Source organism: Lissotriton helveticus, chromosome 7 (assembly GCF_964261635.1).
Source record: "Lissotriton helveticus chromosome 7, aLisHel1.1, whole genome shotgun sequence".
Lineage (NCBI taxonomy): Eukaryota > Metazoa > Chordata > Amphibia > Caudata > Salamandridae > Lissotriton > Lissotriton helveticus.
In genome coordinates this window covers 965,422,268-965,435,079 of record NC_136068.1, presented here as the reverse complement: position 1 = coordinate 965,435,079, position 12,812 = coordinate 965,422,268, and the positions used below count along the sequence as shown (strand labels likewise).

Here is a 12,812-nt window from a genome sequence, read left to right as displayed (position 1 = left end):
ATGCGGGGCTATAGAATGTTTGTCATGATCATGGCTAAGGCCCTTTGGCGATGCCTCGACCTGAGCCTTTGAAAGTGTTTGTCTCTTTTTGGGGCCCAGTACCCACTGCTGGGCCTGGTTCATCGCTCGAGTCGTCATCGACGGCTCCGATGGGGGACACGTCGTCCCTTACCGCGTCGACATTTTCATAGTCAGACGTTTTTGTCGTCTTCATAATAATTGGAGTCGTGCTCCGAACCTGGATCCGACGGCTGTTCTGGATCTTCAGTCTCGACGACCTCATCGTCGTCTTCATCGAAGATATTCACCGGGTCGGGCGCTGGCTTCGTCATAGTTTGCCTCGCTGCACGTCGGAGCCTAAGCGCCTTCTTAGACCGGAATCGAGCACAAGCTAGACAGTTGTCCTCATTGTGGTTTGGTGATAAGCACTTGTTGCACACAGGGTGCATATCGATGTGCGGGTATTTAGAGTTACAAAGGGAGCATCGTTTGAACGGGCTCCGTTCCATCGACGATCGGGCCTCTGGTGTCGAAAAGGCCACGCGGCTCTCTTCGACGTCCTGCTCGAAAAGAACTGGAACAAGAACTCGGCACCGATCGAAATAACAATACCGACGACCCCAAAGGCGTTTTGGCCTTGTAGAAAAGTTTCCGAACTTGAGTAAAGAAAAGTACATCCGAACCCAATGGCGGAAAAAACAATCTGAGGATGGAGAGGATGCCCATGCGCACTGTAGTCCGGGGGAGGAGCCACCTATCTCGTGATTTTCCAGGACTTTTCCAGGACAACAATGTGCAATCATCTGGACCCAACACTAGGCGGCGATCTATGCACAAGATATGAATTCAGCAGCCCACATGCCTCGAACACTACGCTCTTCAAAGGCAAGAAGGGAGGCCTGGGTTTCAGTCCACTATGACTGTCGTGACTCAGAGTCAGGGCTAGGCTTAAGAAAGGTATGTGCAGATGGTAGGGGGTGTGTTTAGCCAGCTCTTACCTCCTTGTTGGAAAATCAGCCACTATGAATTTGGAAGAATGATGCACTCTGGGACAAACTAATGCCACACTCCACAGGATGTGGTCATAACTATGAGGAGTTGCCCTGCTCTCATTGGTCAGCAGTGACCTGGTGCTTGACCCAGAGAATTTTGAATAAGTATCTGGGAGGGGCAGAGCCATCCAGATCTGCTGCTTGAAACTGAATGAAGCAAGAAGTGCCCTGCTGAAGATTTTGCTGTGTGCAAGGAACTCTAAGGCTTGACCTATGAAGACTGCACCATCTGAAACTACAGCCCTGTGGATTACCTTGCTGCCAAAAGACTCAAGAGTGGAAACTCCCTGCAAGCTACAGGTTAACAGAGCTCACCTGGACAGCCCCACAAAGAATTCAAAGCCTGGAGTACCAGTGGATTTGTAAGGGTTTTGTTCAAGTGGTTTGCGGAATTGAAGTTTCACACTTTCAAGGACCCTCTTGGAGATTCCAGAACCTTGGATTGTGTGTTGGATACTTTGGGACCCGCAAGCAGAACGCCAGGAAGGTGTTCTAACTGGACCCCGCTTGCTGAAGACAGCGGCCCACTACAGTGGTGAAACTTCTTCAGAACAATTTATAAAGGTGTTTCCCTGACAGAGAAAACGAAATGACTTAAGGGGCACTGTTGGTTTCTAAGCACTAGAAAGTGACTAATCTTTAAAAATTCATATCTCTGGTTTCCTACAGTGGATTATTTTCGTTTTGGTGTAATTTAAAAGATAAAATTACTACCTATTTTTATAAATTGGTGTTGGACTTTTATTTTGTGTTGTGTCTTAATTATTTACTGAAATGGTGTTTTTTAATGCTTTACATACCTGTCTTTGAAGTTAAGCCTGTCTGCTCGCAGCCACGTTACCAAGGGTTGAGCAAAGGAATAATTTTCTAAGACCTATGCTGAGTCCTATCATGTGTTAGTGGCCTTATTGCCAGAGGCAGATCTACATTTGCCCCTACCAATAACCCACTTTCCAACACACGCCCTGACAGGATCCTTGAAAATGTCGTCAACATGTCTGGTCATTCCTTTCAACATGGGCAACATGAGTGTTGATACTTGTGTGCTATTTAGAGTCTCAAAAAAGAAGTCCTCCTCAAGGGACTCTTTATAGAGCTGGACCCCATGGTAATTGGCAGCCCTGGTTTACAATTCAATATATCCTACACGGTCGTCTGGTGGAGAGGGCCTGGTAGGATATAGGTCCAAGTCATTGTCGGTGGGCGAATCAGTGTGAAAGTACTCCCACTCATCTGTAGGTCCAGGTGTATAATCATTAGTATCTTCATCCCCCATCATCCTGATTTTCGGGTATATATGGTGGTGAGTGCTCAGGTGAAGTTGGCACAGGCAGAGACTGAGGTAAAGGTAGTGGAGGAAGAGAAGGGTTTGTCCCAACGTTTCTTTTTTTTAATGGAATTTGGCGTTCCTCTTCAGTATTAGCTATCCTTTTTAAAGTGACTTTGGTGGTAATATTTCCAGTTTTTGGATGTATGACCAAAATGTTTTGTTTCGGGTACGGTTTTTGGAGCAGATCACCGGAACTATGCTTTTTTGCGGACTTTGATGTCTGTGTTTCAGAGCCGAACCGGGGTTGGTGTTTTCGGCTAGGAGGTAGTTTTCGGTACCGAATGGTGATGTTTGGTGCAGGACTTTGTCTTCGACCCTGAGGGTTTCGGCTCGGTGTCAGACTTGGCATGGGGCTGTTCGGAGCCGGAAGGCTTTTTTGGTTGGCTTTGGTGCCAAGCCTGGAGGCGGGGCGTTAGAAGCGTGGTCTCAGTGCCGACTGGGGCCCGAGGGCGCTGGTTGGTCCGGAGCCTTTTATTTCCGGTGGGATTGGAAGTTGGGGCGAGGTAGGGACTGTACTAACAAAATGTCCATGCGGGATGTCTTCATCCGGGTCAGAGACATCGTCGGAAAGGGAGATTTGTTCCTGTTCCGCCTCGTCTCAGATAGTGTCGCCGGCTTCTTCCTCTGATTCATGTCAGAAGAGATACGTAATGGAGCCTGTGTGTTGGCTCTGCATGTCACGTCGTCGGGCCAGACAGTAGCGAAGAGTCTTTTTGGAGCGGGAAGCTCGGCACGTGTCGCAGTCCTGCTCACTGTGATCCGGTGATAAACACAGGTTGCACACTTTGTGTGAGTTGGTGCGTGGGTATTTTCCGTGGCACCGAAGACAACATTTAAAAGGAGTTTGTTCCATCGACAGAGTCGAAGCGGGAGCTAGGCCCAACTGCTTACCACGAGCTCTCCGATCGAAATAGAGTTTTTTGATAAACACGATCCACAGAGAACTCGATCGAAAACAATACTATTGAGGTTGAGTGTTGTACGCACCGAGAGAAACCAAAGGATCAGTGTCAAACTGGAGCGCAGCGAGTCACATCAGGACTCAATGGTGGAAAAAAAAATATTCTGAAGATGGAGTCGATGACCATGCACACTATCACCGAAAGGAGGAGCCACCAAACTCGTGACTAGGAAGACTTCTTTGAAGAAAAACAAAGTGCAAACATCGAGACCCAACACTAGATGGCGATCTATGCATAAGAATGTGATCTACTGCTCACATGCCTCGAACATCATACTCCAGACCACATGCCGGCAAGATTTCTCAAAGCGGGCGCTCGCAGATGGTCGCTACCCCTCCCGTTGAGAAACATTCCGTTAGCGTTGAGGAAGCTACCAGTCGAGTAGGACATCTACTCCAGCGACAGAAAAAAAAAGTCTTGTGCTGCACATGGTGCAGTTTGCACTGATTTTACAGCGTGGGACAAACAACCAGCACTAAAAATAAGCACGAACGGCGCAACGTTACACACTCCCCTGCTTGGGGAACTCCAGCGTAGCGGAGCTCTGGCCCAGACTGCTTTGGATTTAGATACTTTTATTATAAATGGATTGAGTGATTGTGCTTTAAGTGTTAAAAAAAATCAGTCAGTTTTTGATTAATACAAACATCAGGAAAAATTAACTCTTCGTATTCCACAATCTGGCTTTATTACCCCCCTTTAGGAAAATGTGGTACTTACTGCACAATGAGCGACTTGCTGTCAAAGACAAAGGGTTTCTTTAGTTTGCTGGAGATTGCGTGATGTTTTGCACGTGTCACAAGTACAAGTCCTTTGTCTCCTGGGAGCCTGGTATCCTTCATTTCTTCCACTTCCCATTTACCTGTAGAGATAAACAAACATCAGTTAGACCAGTAGTCTTGAAAACTGAACAAGTATTAATCCATAATAAAATACTTTAAGTAGGTGTAAGAAAGTGGCTCTATATATACTGGACGAAAGTAAGGTACAGTGTGCATAGAGTCCCCAGAGGTTATAGTCAGATAACGCGAACAGAACCCCCCGATGTGACCTACGCGAGAACTCGCAGATTTAGTGTCACCCTATATTGAGAAAGGAGGTGTACACTTGGATGAAAGTGGGAGACCAAATAGGTCCTAAACTTGGGAAAAACGCAAACCCATGAGGGAACACTCAAGAGGGATAGAAAAAAAAAAAAAAATATATATATATATATATATATATATATATATATATATATATATATATATATATATATATATAGCTATAGCAGTCTGGAGCAATAAAATAGTGGCTTGGAGCAGGTATATTGACGACCTGTTCCTTGTGTGGAATGGGTCTATAGAAGAGGCGAATGATTATATCTCTGTGCTTAACAACAATGAGTGCAACCTTAAATTCACTGGGGAAATCAGTAAAGAGAAGGTCAATTACCTTGACTTAGAAGTGAGTGTGCAGGATGGTAAAATCAGTACCAAACTTTATCGCAAACCAACGGCGGGGAACAGCGTTTTACACGCCTCAAGTAGCCACTCCCGGAAACTTATTGCCAACATCCCTTACGGTGAATTATTACGATTAAAGCGTAATTGCACCAACAATGAAGATTTCGAACTAGCAGCTAGCGATAGCATAAAGAGGTTCCAAAATAGAGGCTATAATAGTAACCAGCTTCGAGAGACATTGAAACGAGTCAGAAAGATACCTCGCAGCAAACTGTTTGAAAAGAAAGAGATCATTGAATCACAAGTGGCCCAATTCAGATTGATCACACCGTTTGCTGCGAATTCATTTAGACTAAGATCAATCTTGTCCAAACATTGGCACATCCTGAAAGCGGACCCAATCATAGGTCCAGACATTCCAGCTGTGCCTGCCATTACTTTTAAAAGGGCGAGATCGTTACGAGATGATATGGTTCACAGTTATCTTCCAGTAGAGAAAAAACGCCTAGGAACTCTAAAGGATGCAAAAGGCTTTTTCCCGTGCGGGAAATGTAAGGCCTGCTCTGCTAGTAAGAGAACCTTGACATACGAGGTACCAGGTTGTCTAGGTGGCAAGAAAATTAACAAATTCATGTCCTGTCACACTGATCACGCAGTCTACTGTTTAGTCTGTCCGTGCTCGTTAAGGTATGTGGGTAGCACCATCAACCCAGTTAAACTTCGAATACTGGAGCATATGCGGGCAATTGCCAATAAAGACTTCAGTTATCCGGTAGCACGGCATTTTGCCATCAAACACAAGAGTGATAGAACTCTGCTGCGCTACTTCTGCTTAGATGAAGTGGATGAAAACACAAGAGGAGGAAACCGATTACAGGTCTTGAGAAGACTAGAATCTAGATTTATTATAGATCTTGAGACCAAGGCCCCCAAGGGACTTAATATGGGGGAAGAACTTGCTACTCACCTGGGCTAAGAAGATGATCTATAATACATAAGTAACCATATAATTCTGTTCGCAATATCAGTGATCATTTAACTGGGTATTATTCTGAATATGTATATAGTGAATGCAATGTTTTGTATTTGATCTTTATGGGATTTATTTTTCATGTGCTTTTTTCTGTGTCACTTTACTGAGTATCTAGCAACCTAATATTAGGTTGCAATTGCCGATCCACGGCAAGATTTGGTTAAACATACCATTTATCAATAAGAGTAGCGTTTTTCGCTTTAAAAATGCATTCTTTGTATTGCACTTTATCTCAGATATGTGACTATTTAAGACTTTACTGTCTCTTATATCTGTTGCCGATACACGGCGAGATCTCGAGATGCTAACGCACTAATGTCTTTATTGACGTTCTGAATATGATGCGAATATTATGCATTCTTATTTCCCATGTTGATAAAATGTAAATAACATAGGCGTTTAAAGATGGCGCGCCGTTTTTTCCGAAAATGCATTAGTCCTTTGTTGATGCCGGCATTTGGCATGAACATAGATAAGGGTGTAATTGTTTTCCTCTAAGCCCGGCTGGGCATTTTTGGAAATTGGTGTGTGTGTGTGTGTGTGTGTGTGTGTGTGTGTGTGTGTGTGTGTGTGTGTGTGTGTGTGTGTGTGTGTGTGTGTGTGTGTGTGTGTGTGTGTGTGTGTGTGTGTGTGTGTGTGTGTGTGTGTGTGTGTGTGTGTGTGTGTGTGTGTGTGTGTGTGTGTGTGTGTGTGTGTGTGTGTGTGTGTGTGTGTATATATATATATATATATATATATATATATATATATATATATATATATATATATATATATATATATATATATATATATATATATATATATATATATATATATATATATATATATATATATATATATATATATATATATATATATATATATATATATATATATATATATATATATATATATGGTTAAATAATGAAACTACTAATAATAGCTGCAACTGAAGGGGTGAGAATCATCTAAAAGAAACGCCATTACTGCTGTTCACACAAATGGGATTTTTATGAAAGACTTATTGATATATGTTGATTGGCACAGTGAAAAGACAGTTATTTTAATGTACTAGTCCTGAGGAAGTTGTTTTCAAACAGACCTGACACACCGAAAAGCGTCGAATAAAGGACATTACTTTTTGTTGTAATGTATGGTTTTTTAACTTATGATGTGATTATTTTTATGAAATATCTGTATTTCAATGCTATCCATGATTGTGTAAACTACTGTAAAAAAAAATTCTCAAAGTAAAACATTTGAGATTGTAGTTTACTGCAATCTTGAATTGATCTGTATCAATTTGTAATCATGTGGTTTTAATTTGTTGTCATATTGTATCAAGTGTCACAAAATCTTTTTTACTGTTGCTAAAAATTTATAATAAATAACTAATATCAAGTAACGTGCTGCTAGATTCTCCAAATATACTTTTGTTTGGTTTTGTAAATATCTGATGACATTGATCACAAACACGGAAGAACACAGAAAGGAAGATATTTTTGTTATTAAAGTAAGATATGACCTTAGTCTCTAAAGTGGTAGCTTGGTCGAGCAGTCAGGCAGTATCCGAGGACAGTGTAAAGCATTTCTTGTACACACTCAGTCAGCAAATGGTCTCACACACTCAAGAACTGAACTCTAGGCCCATTGTTTTATATCAAAATATATAGTTGTTTTATTTTACAACCAACAGCTATCAAAATATACTTCTCAATATGAGTGACTTTAGGTAATTACTTTGCAAAAAGGCAATAGACTTTGTAAGAACAATAGCTCCAGTGGTTGCAATAGGCAACACAATTTCAAACACAATTTAACATTGAGCTCAATGGGTTTTTCTACATAAATACAGTTGATTACTTTAAGGATTACTTTTCTAACCACAGGACTGGATCTTGCATTCAGTCCCGGGACATAAGCTGTAAACAGTTAAGTAAAAGTGTTTTGGTTATAGTTGTGATTTTTAAAGAACAAATTTATTTTCAAAGTTGAAACTTCGAAACTTTTCAGTGAAAACCCACCAATGTTATCCTATGGGAGGAAATTCAAGTCACAGGTAAAGTACGTTCTCGTTACTTTTGTAATCCAGTACTGGACTCCTAAGTTCAGCACTGGGATCTCTACCCAAGACAGGTAAGTAATTACGTTTTAGTAGTTGGTACGATTTTTAAGGAATATTTCTAGTTTGCAAAAAAAAAAAAAAAAAAAAAAAACGACAGAAGAAATTTCAGCGAAAAACAGTCAATGGTTTCCTATGGGAGAAAATTCAAGTTACTGGTAAGTACAGTTAGGATTACTTTTGCGGTTCAGTACTGGGCTAAAAAGGTACAGTACTGGCTTCTCTCCTGATCACAGGTGAGTATTTCAGAATTCGTTATTCGGCTGATTTTAGATTAATATTTTAAAGTTTCAAAACTCCACACTTGGAAGAAATTTCAAGTGAAAACCAGTCAATGTTAACCTATGGAAGGCAAGTGAGTTATCTGCTTTTAGGTAAGTACTCGACTGATAAGTTACGGTTCTGTGCATAGACTCGGGGGTCTCCCAGGGTCGGAAAGGTACAGTTGTTAAACCCTCAGCAGCACATGGGCAGCCGGGTGCAGAGAGATTAGGCCCAAAGCAATGCAATGGAGGGTAGGGGGCCTGTGGTTGGTGGCTGCAAGCAAGAAGGCCAAGCGCTGTGGGAGCTGAGCTCCTGGTCACTTACTCAGGGCAAGTGGGGAAGTAGAGTAGGGTAGTAGTTGCACTTACGGCGGCACTCGGGCGGCTGGGTGCAGGGTGCTTTTGAGCCGTAGGGCGCTCTATGTTATCTAATGGGAAAGTTAAAAAGTGAACAAACACTGCAGGCTCAGAGATGGTGATTCTTCAGGTGCGACCACCACTTCGAGAGGTAAGTTGGGATCTTGGAGAGGAGGTAGGTACCCCAAAGTAAGGCACAGGGGGCCGGGGGGCACCGGGTGCAGGGGTGTCTTTTGGTGTTGATCTTACCCTCAGCTGGTCGCGGTTGGAGGAGTCCCTGGTTCTGAGGCTGCAGGCGTCGTCTGGGTCATCGAGGAGGGTCTTTGGGCACTGGACTACGGGTCCCAGTCACCTGGGGGGACGTCCTCGTGGTCTATGATCACTCAGGCACATGCCGGGCTTGGCGGGTGCAGAGTGTGCTGGATTCGCGGTTCCTGGCTGGCACCAGGGGTATTGCTGGTTGAGCAGAACCACTGCTCCTAGGAGTCCCAGTCTGCTGGAAGGTTCAAGGCAGGCAGGTCCTCCGGGGTGGTCGAGGTTGCTGTCCGCAAGAGACGCCAGAGTTTCGCAGGAGCAGGTTCAAGGATCAACAGGCCTTTAGGGTTCTGGGGCCAAGTCAGTGGGCGTGGTCCTTTTGCTAGCAGCTGCACGGCAGGTCTTCTTGTTTCTTGGTATTCTTGTTGTTGCAATCGGGATCTGAGGAAGGAAGGTTCAGGGTGCCCCCTAAACTGAATTTAGGGGCGTTACAGGTACGACAAGGGCAGGGACCAATGGGTCCTTGTTCTGGGTTGGGTACACCCCCTAGCCTGCTCCTCTCCTGTGGGAGGGGGGTAGGAGCCTAGCTGGGATTGGGTAGGGCTCCCCATCTCCAAGATGGCCGGAGCCCGGAGTCGTGCTTCACCTCGCCTCCCCCACCTGAGGGGTGGGGTTGGCAGAGGCTGGCAACCCCCCTTCCCTCATTTAGGGTTTCCCGCCGTTCTTCCCGCCAGGGTGGGGTTCAGAACCGGTGGGGGCCAGTTTCTGAGTACAGCAAGTGGCCTGGAGAAGCTCACAAAGGCAGTATGCCTTTGAAGCATCCCCCGCCCATCCTGGGGGAGGAGGCTTGGCACCTCATCCCAGGATGTGCATTGTTTCAGGCCTCCGAGAGCGCAGGCTCTCGACCCAGGGGTCCAGAAACATGTCTGGTAGTGGCAGCCTCGGTTGCCACACAGTCAGGACACTGGGAGTTGGTTAGGTTTCAGGGGGCATCTCTAAGATGCCCTCTGTTTTGCATTTTACATTAAATCCCACACTGGCATTAGTGCGGGTTTGATGTGCTGAGAAGTTTGATATCAAACTCCCAAGTCTTCAGTGAAGCCATCATGGTGCTTTGGAGTTCGTAATGACGACCTCCCAGCACCATATACTCTTAATGGCAGCACTGCACATTCAGTGCCCAGGAATGGCCCTGGGTACTGTAGGGGCACAGGGCTCATGCACCTGTGCCCACAGCACTGGCATAGGGCACCCAGCTTGAGGGGTGACTGATGGATGCCAGGGCAGTGAGCTTGTGGGCATGGCACACAGGGATGTGTGCCATGTCGACTGTTTAGTTCTGTACTTAGACACTCAGCCTGCAAAGGCAGTGTGTGGGTGTCAGGGTAGGGGGCCCCTAAGGGTGGCACAGTAGGTGCTGCAGCCCTTAGGGGTCTTCTCTGGTTACCATGTCCTGGGTACCTAGGGCACCATTTACTAGGGGCTGACAGGTGGCCAGAGATGCCAATTGGGTTTTAGTTTCAACACAGTTTTAGGGTAGGAACACAGGCCCTGGGCACCTGGTTTGCAGGAGCCCAGGCCACAATCAGTCAAAGCACATCAACAATTCAGCAAAAAGTGGGGGCACACAAATACAAGAAAGATGGCACTTTCCCACAGTAGGAGGTAGTAGAACCAGCAGTTTGAATGTCTTCACTGGAGCGTGCCAATAACTATATTCCTTAAGCCAACCCATCTGTATCTAAGCAGTTGTAACTGGAGTTTGTGCAGCAGGAGCTAAATTACAGACCCCGTGCAACAGAACTTCTGCTGTTATCAGAACCAACTCCGATCAATAAGGAGCTATGAAATCTCTAAGGTATAGAATAATGTGCAGGATATAAGCCATTTCAATACTGCACACAAGTGTCAGACATATTAAAGGAATTACTTTAACTTCAAATGCCTGGTTTGTGTACCAAAAAGCAGCATACAACTAAGCTACACACCCTTAAAACCTTTAAAATGATCTGTGTGGGCAAGGTTAATGAACTCAGATAAGAAAGTTATTTCTGATTAACACGAATTCTCCAAAAAGGGTATCTTCCTCCCATTCATAACTTTATAATTCCCAGCAGCAAAGCTGGACTTTGGAACGGATCGTTTTTTTCCAAATGAAAACAAATCACTTTTCACATTCTAGGTTTTAAAATCTAGCTTGAAAAGAAGAAAGATACAGACAGTTCTAAACCAAATCACCCGTCCAATAGGTGGGCTGACACTTGAATTTTGTGTCCAAGGTGAGTGATGATCACTGCAGGATCAAGAGATCTGCCACTTTATATCTCACTTTTGTCATACATCAAATCTGCAGTCACAACCCAGATGAGGGAAGTACATGTGGTAAATTTTAACTGTAGAGAGGATGCAATTATTGTGAACGAAATGGTTACTTACCAGTAGGAGCAGTTTACATCTTGAAGAGTTTTCTGGATTCACATGCTGTACATTATACCGCCATCTAGTGGTTGGGCCCAGAAGTGTATTTTCTTTCTTTTTGTGGGTGTCGACCACAATTCAATGGTATGCCCATCCCATATATGACATTAGATGGCACCCTGGACATTCCTGTGCGTAGTCACTATCTTCTAATTCTTTATTCTGTATTTTAGAATGTTTTCCTCCTTGTTATTATGTCTCTATTCTTCCCGCCTGGTTGCATTATCTCCCATTTTTGGGAAAGTGGGTGGGTTGCATGTGAATCCAGAAAACTCAAGGCTGCAAAACTACTCCTACTGGTAAGTAATTTCATTTTGCAGCATGAACCATGTTCTAGATTCACATGCTGTGCATTACATTCTGAAACAGTATCCCTTCCTTTGGGTTGGTTGGGATGAAACTAGTAAGAGTACTGCAGCACCTTAACAGGTGCTGCAGCACTTTTTATCCCACGAATGCTTCTGCGTTCATTTGCACATTCATACAGTAATGTTTTGCAAATGTGTGGGGAAACCCTTATTGCTGCTGCGCAGATTGTGTCAATGGGTAGGTCTGCTAGGAACGCTAATTTTGCGCCTCTTATCTGGTTGAATGTGCTTTCCGGGCGTTGGGGAGATTCTTCCCTTTGTTACTGGTCGCACTAAATTGCTATTGCATAGTATACAAGAAAGTGATTTCCCTTGCAAAACTCATCTTTTGCAAATAGTATATTAAAGCTCGCCTTACATCCAAGGTGTGCAGAGTTCTTTTTCTTTGTGTTTCGTTGAAGAACACTGGAGTTGTATGCTTTGAATGACGTGAAAACTTATTACCTTGGGTAAAAATTGTGCATTAGTTCTGTTAACCACCTTATCTTTGTGCATTTGCAGATATGGCTCCTGTATTGCCAATACCTTAAGTTCACTCTGTTTCCACAATAAAGTGATCGCAATTAGGAATGCAGGCTTTAGTGTGCGTTAGAGATACACTTTGTGTCTCGGTTAAAACTGATTCGTCGTTTGGTTAATACAATTATTTAAGTTTCACATTGATGCTGGAGCTGCTTTTGGTGGAGCAGTTTTCTTTGATCCCTCTAAAAACCTCTCCATTACTGGTGAAGTGAAGAAACGGTCACATGAGGTGCCTCTGGTTTAGAGCTACTATAGCATCCAGGCGCACCTTTAATGATAAATTAGTTAATCCGCTATCCAACAGGTGAGTGAGGTATGTTAATACAGTTTCCATCCTTGTATTGGTTTACATTCATTTTGCATTTGTAAACCAGCAGATGTACCTCTTCCACATTGCTGCATAACATTTTCCTGTGGTAGGTTTTCTTGTTTCTGTAAGGTTTTCCATTGTGCTGGGCATTAGTTGCATATGCCCAAACTATGTACACAGGAGCCATGCCACTAGGCATAGTGTTGCTGCCTCCAGATGGTACACTCTCCCCTTCTTCATTGTTAGGGGTCCTGATCTGCTGTGATTACGATTTGTCCTCTGGACATCTCTAGTAGACTGGAATACCAAGTCTATCTAGCCCATTGAGGAGCTATA

At 43.9% G+C, this 12,812-nt stretch overlaps 1 protein-coding gene across 2 annotated transcripts in view; it reads right to left on the bottom strand.

Moving 5' to 3' along the window:
* The window catches only part of CANX (calnexin), a 574,990-nt gene that overhangs the window by 436,426 nt on the left and 125,752 nt on the right, over nucleotides 1-12,812 (bottom strand). For both annotated transcript variants that reach the window (XM_078653533.1, XM_078653534.1), the window contains exon 5: nucleotides 4,065-4,206. In XM_078653533.1, coding sequence (XP_078509659.1) covers nucleotides 4,065-4,206 — 142 coding nt within the window. The remainder of the gene's footprint in view (nucleotides 1-4,064; nucleotides 4,207-12,812) is intronic.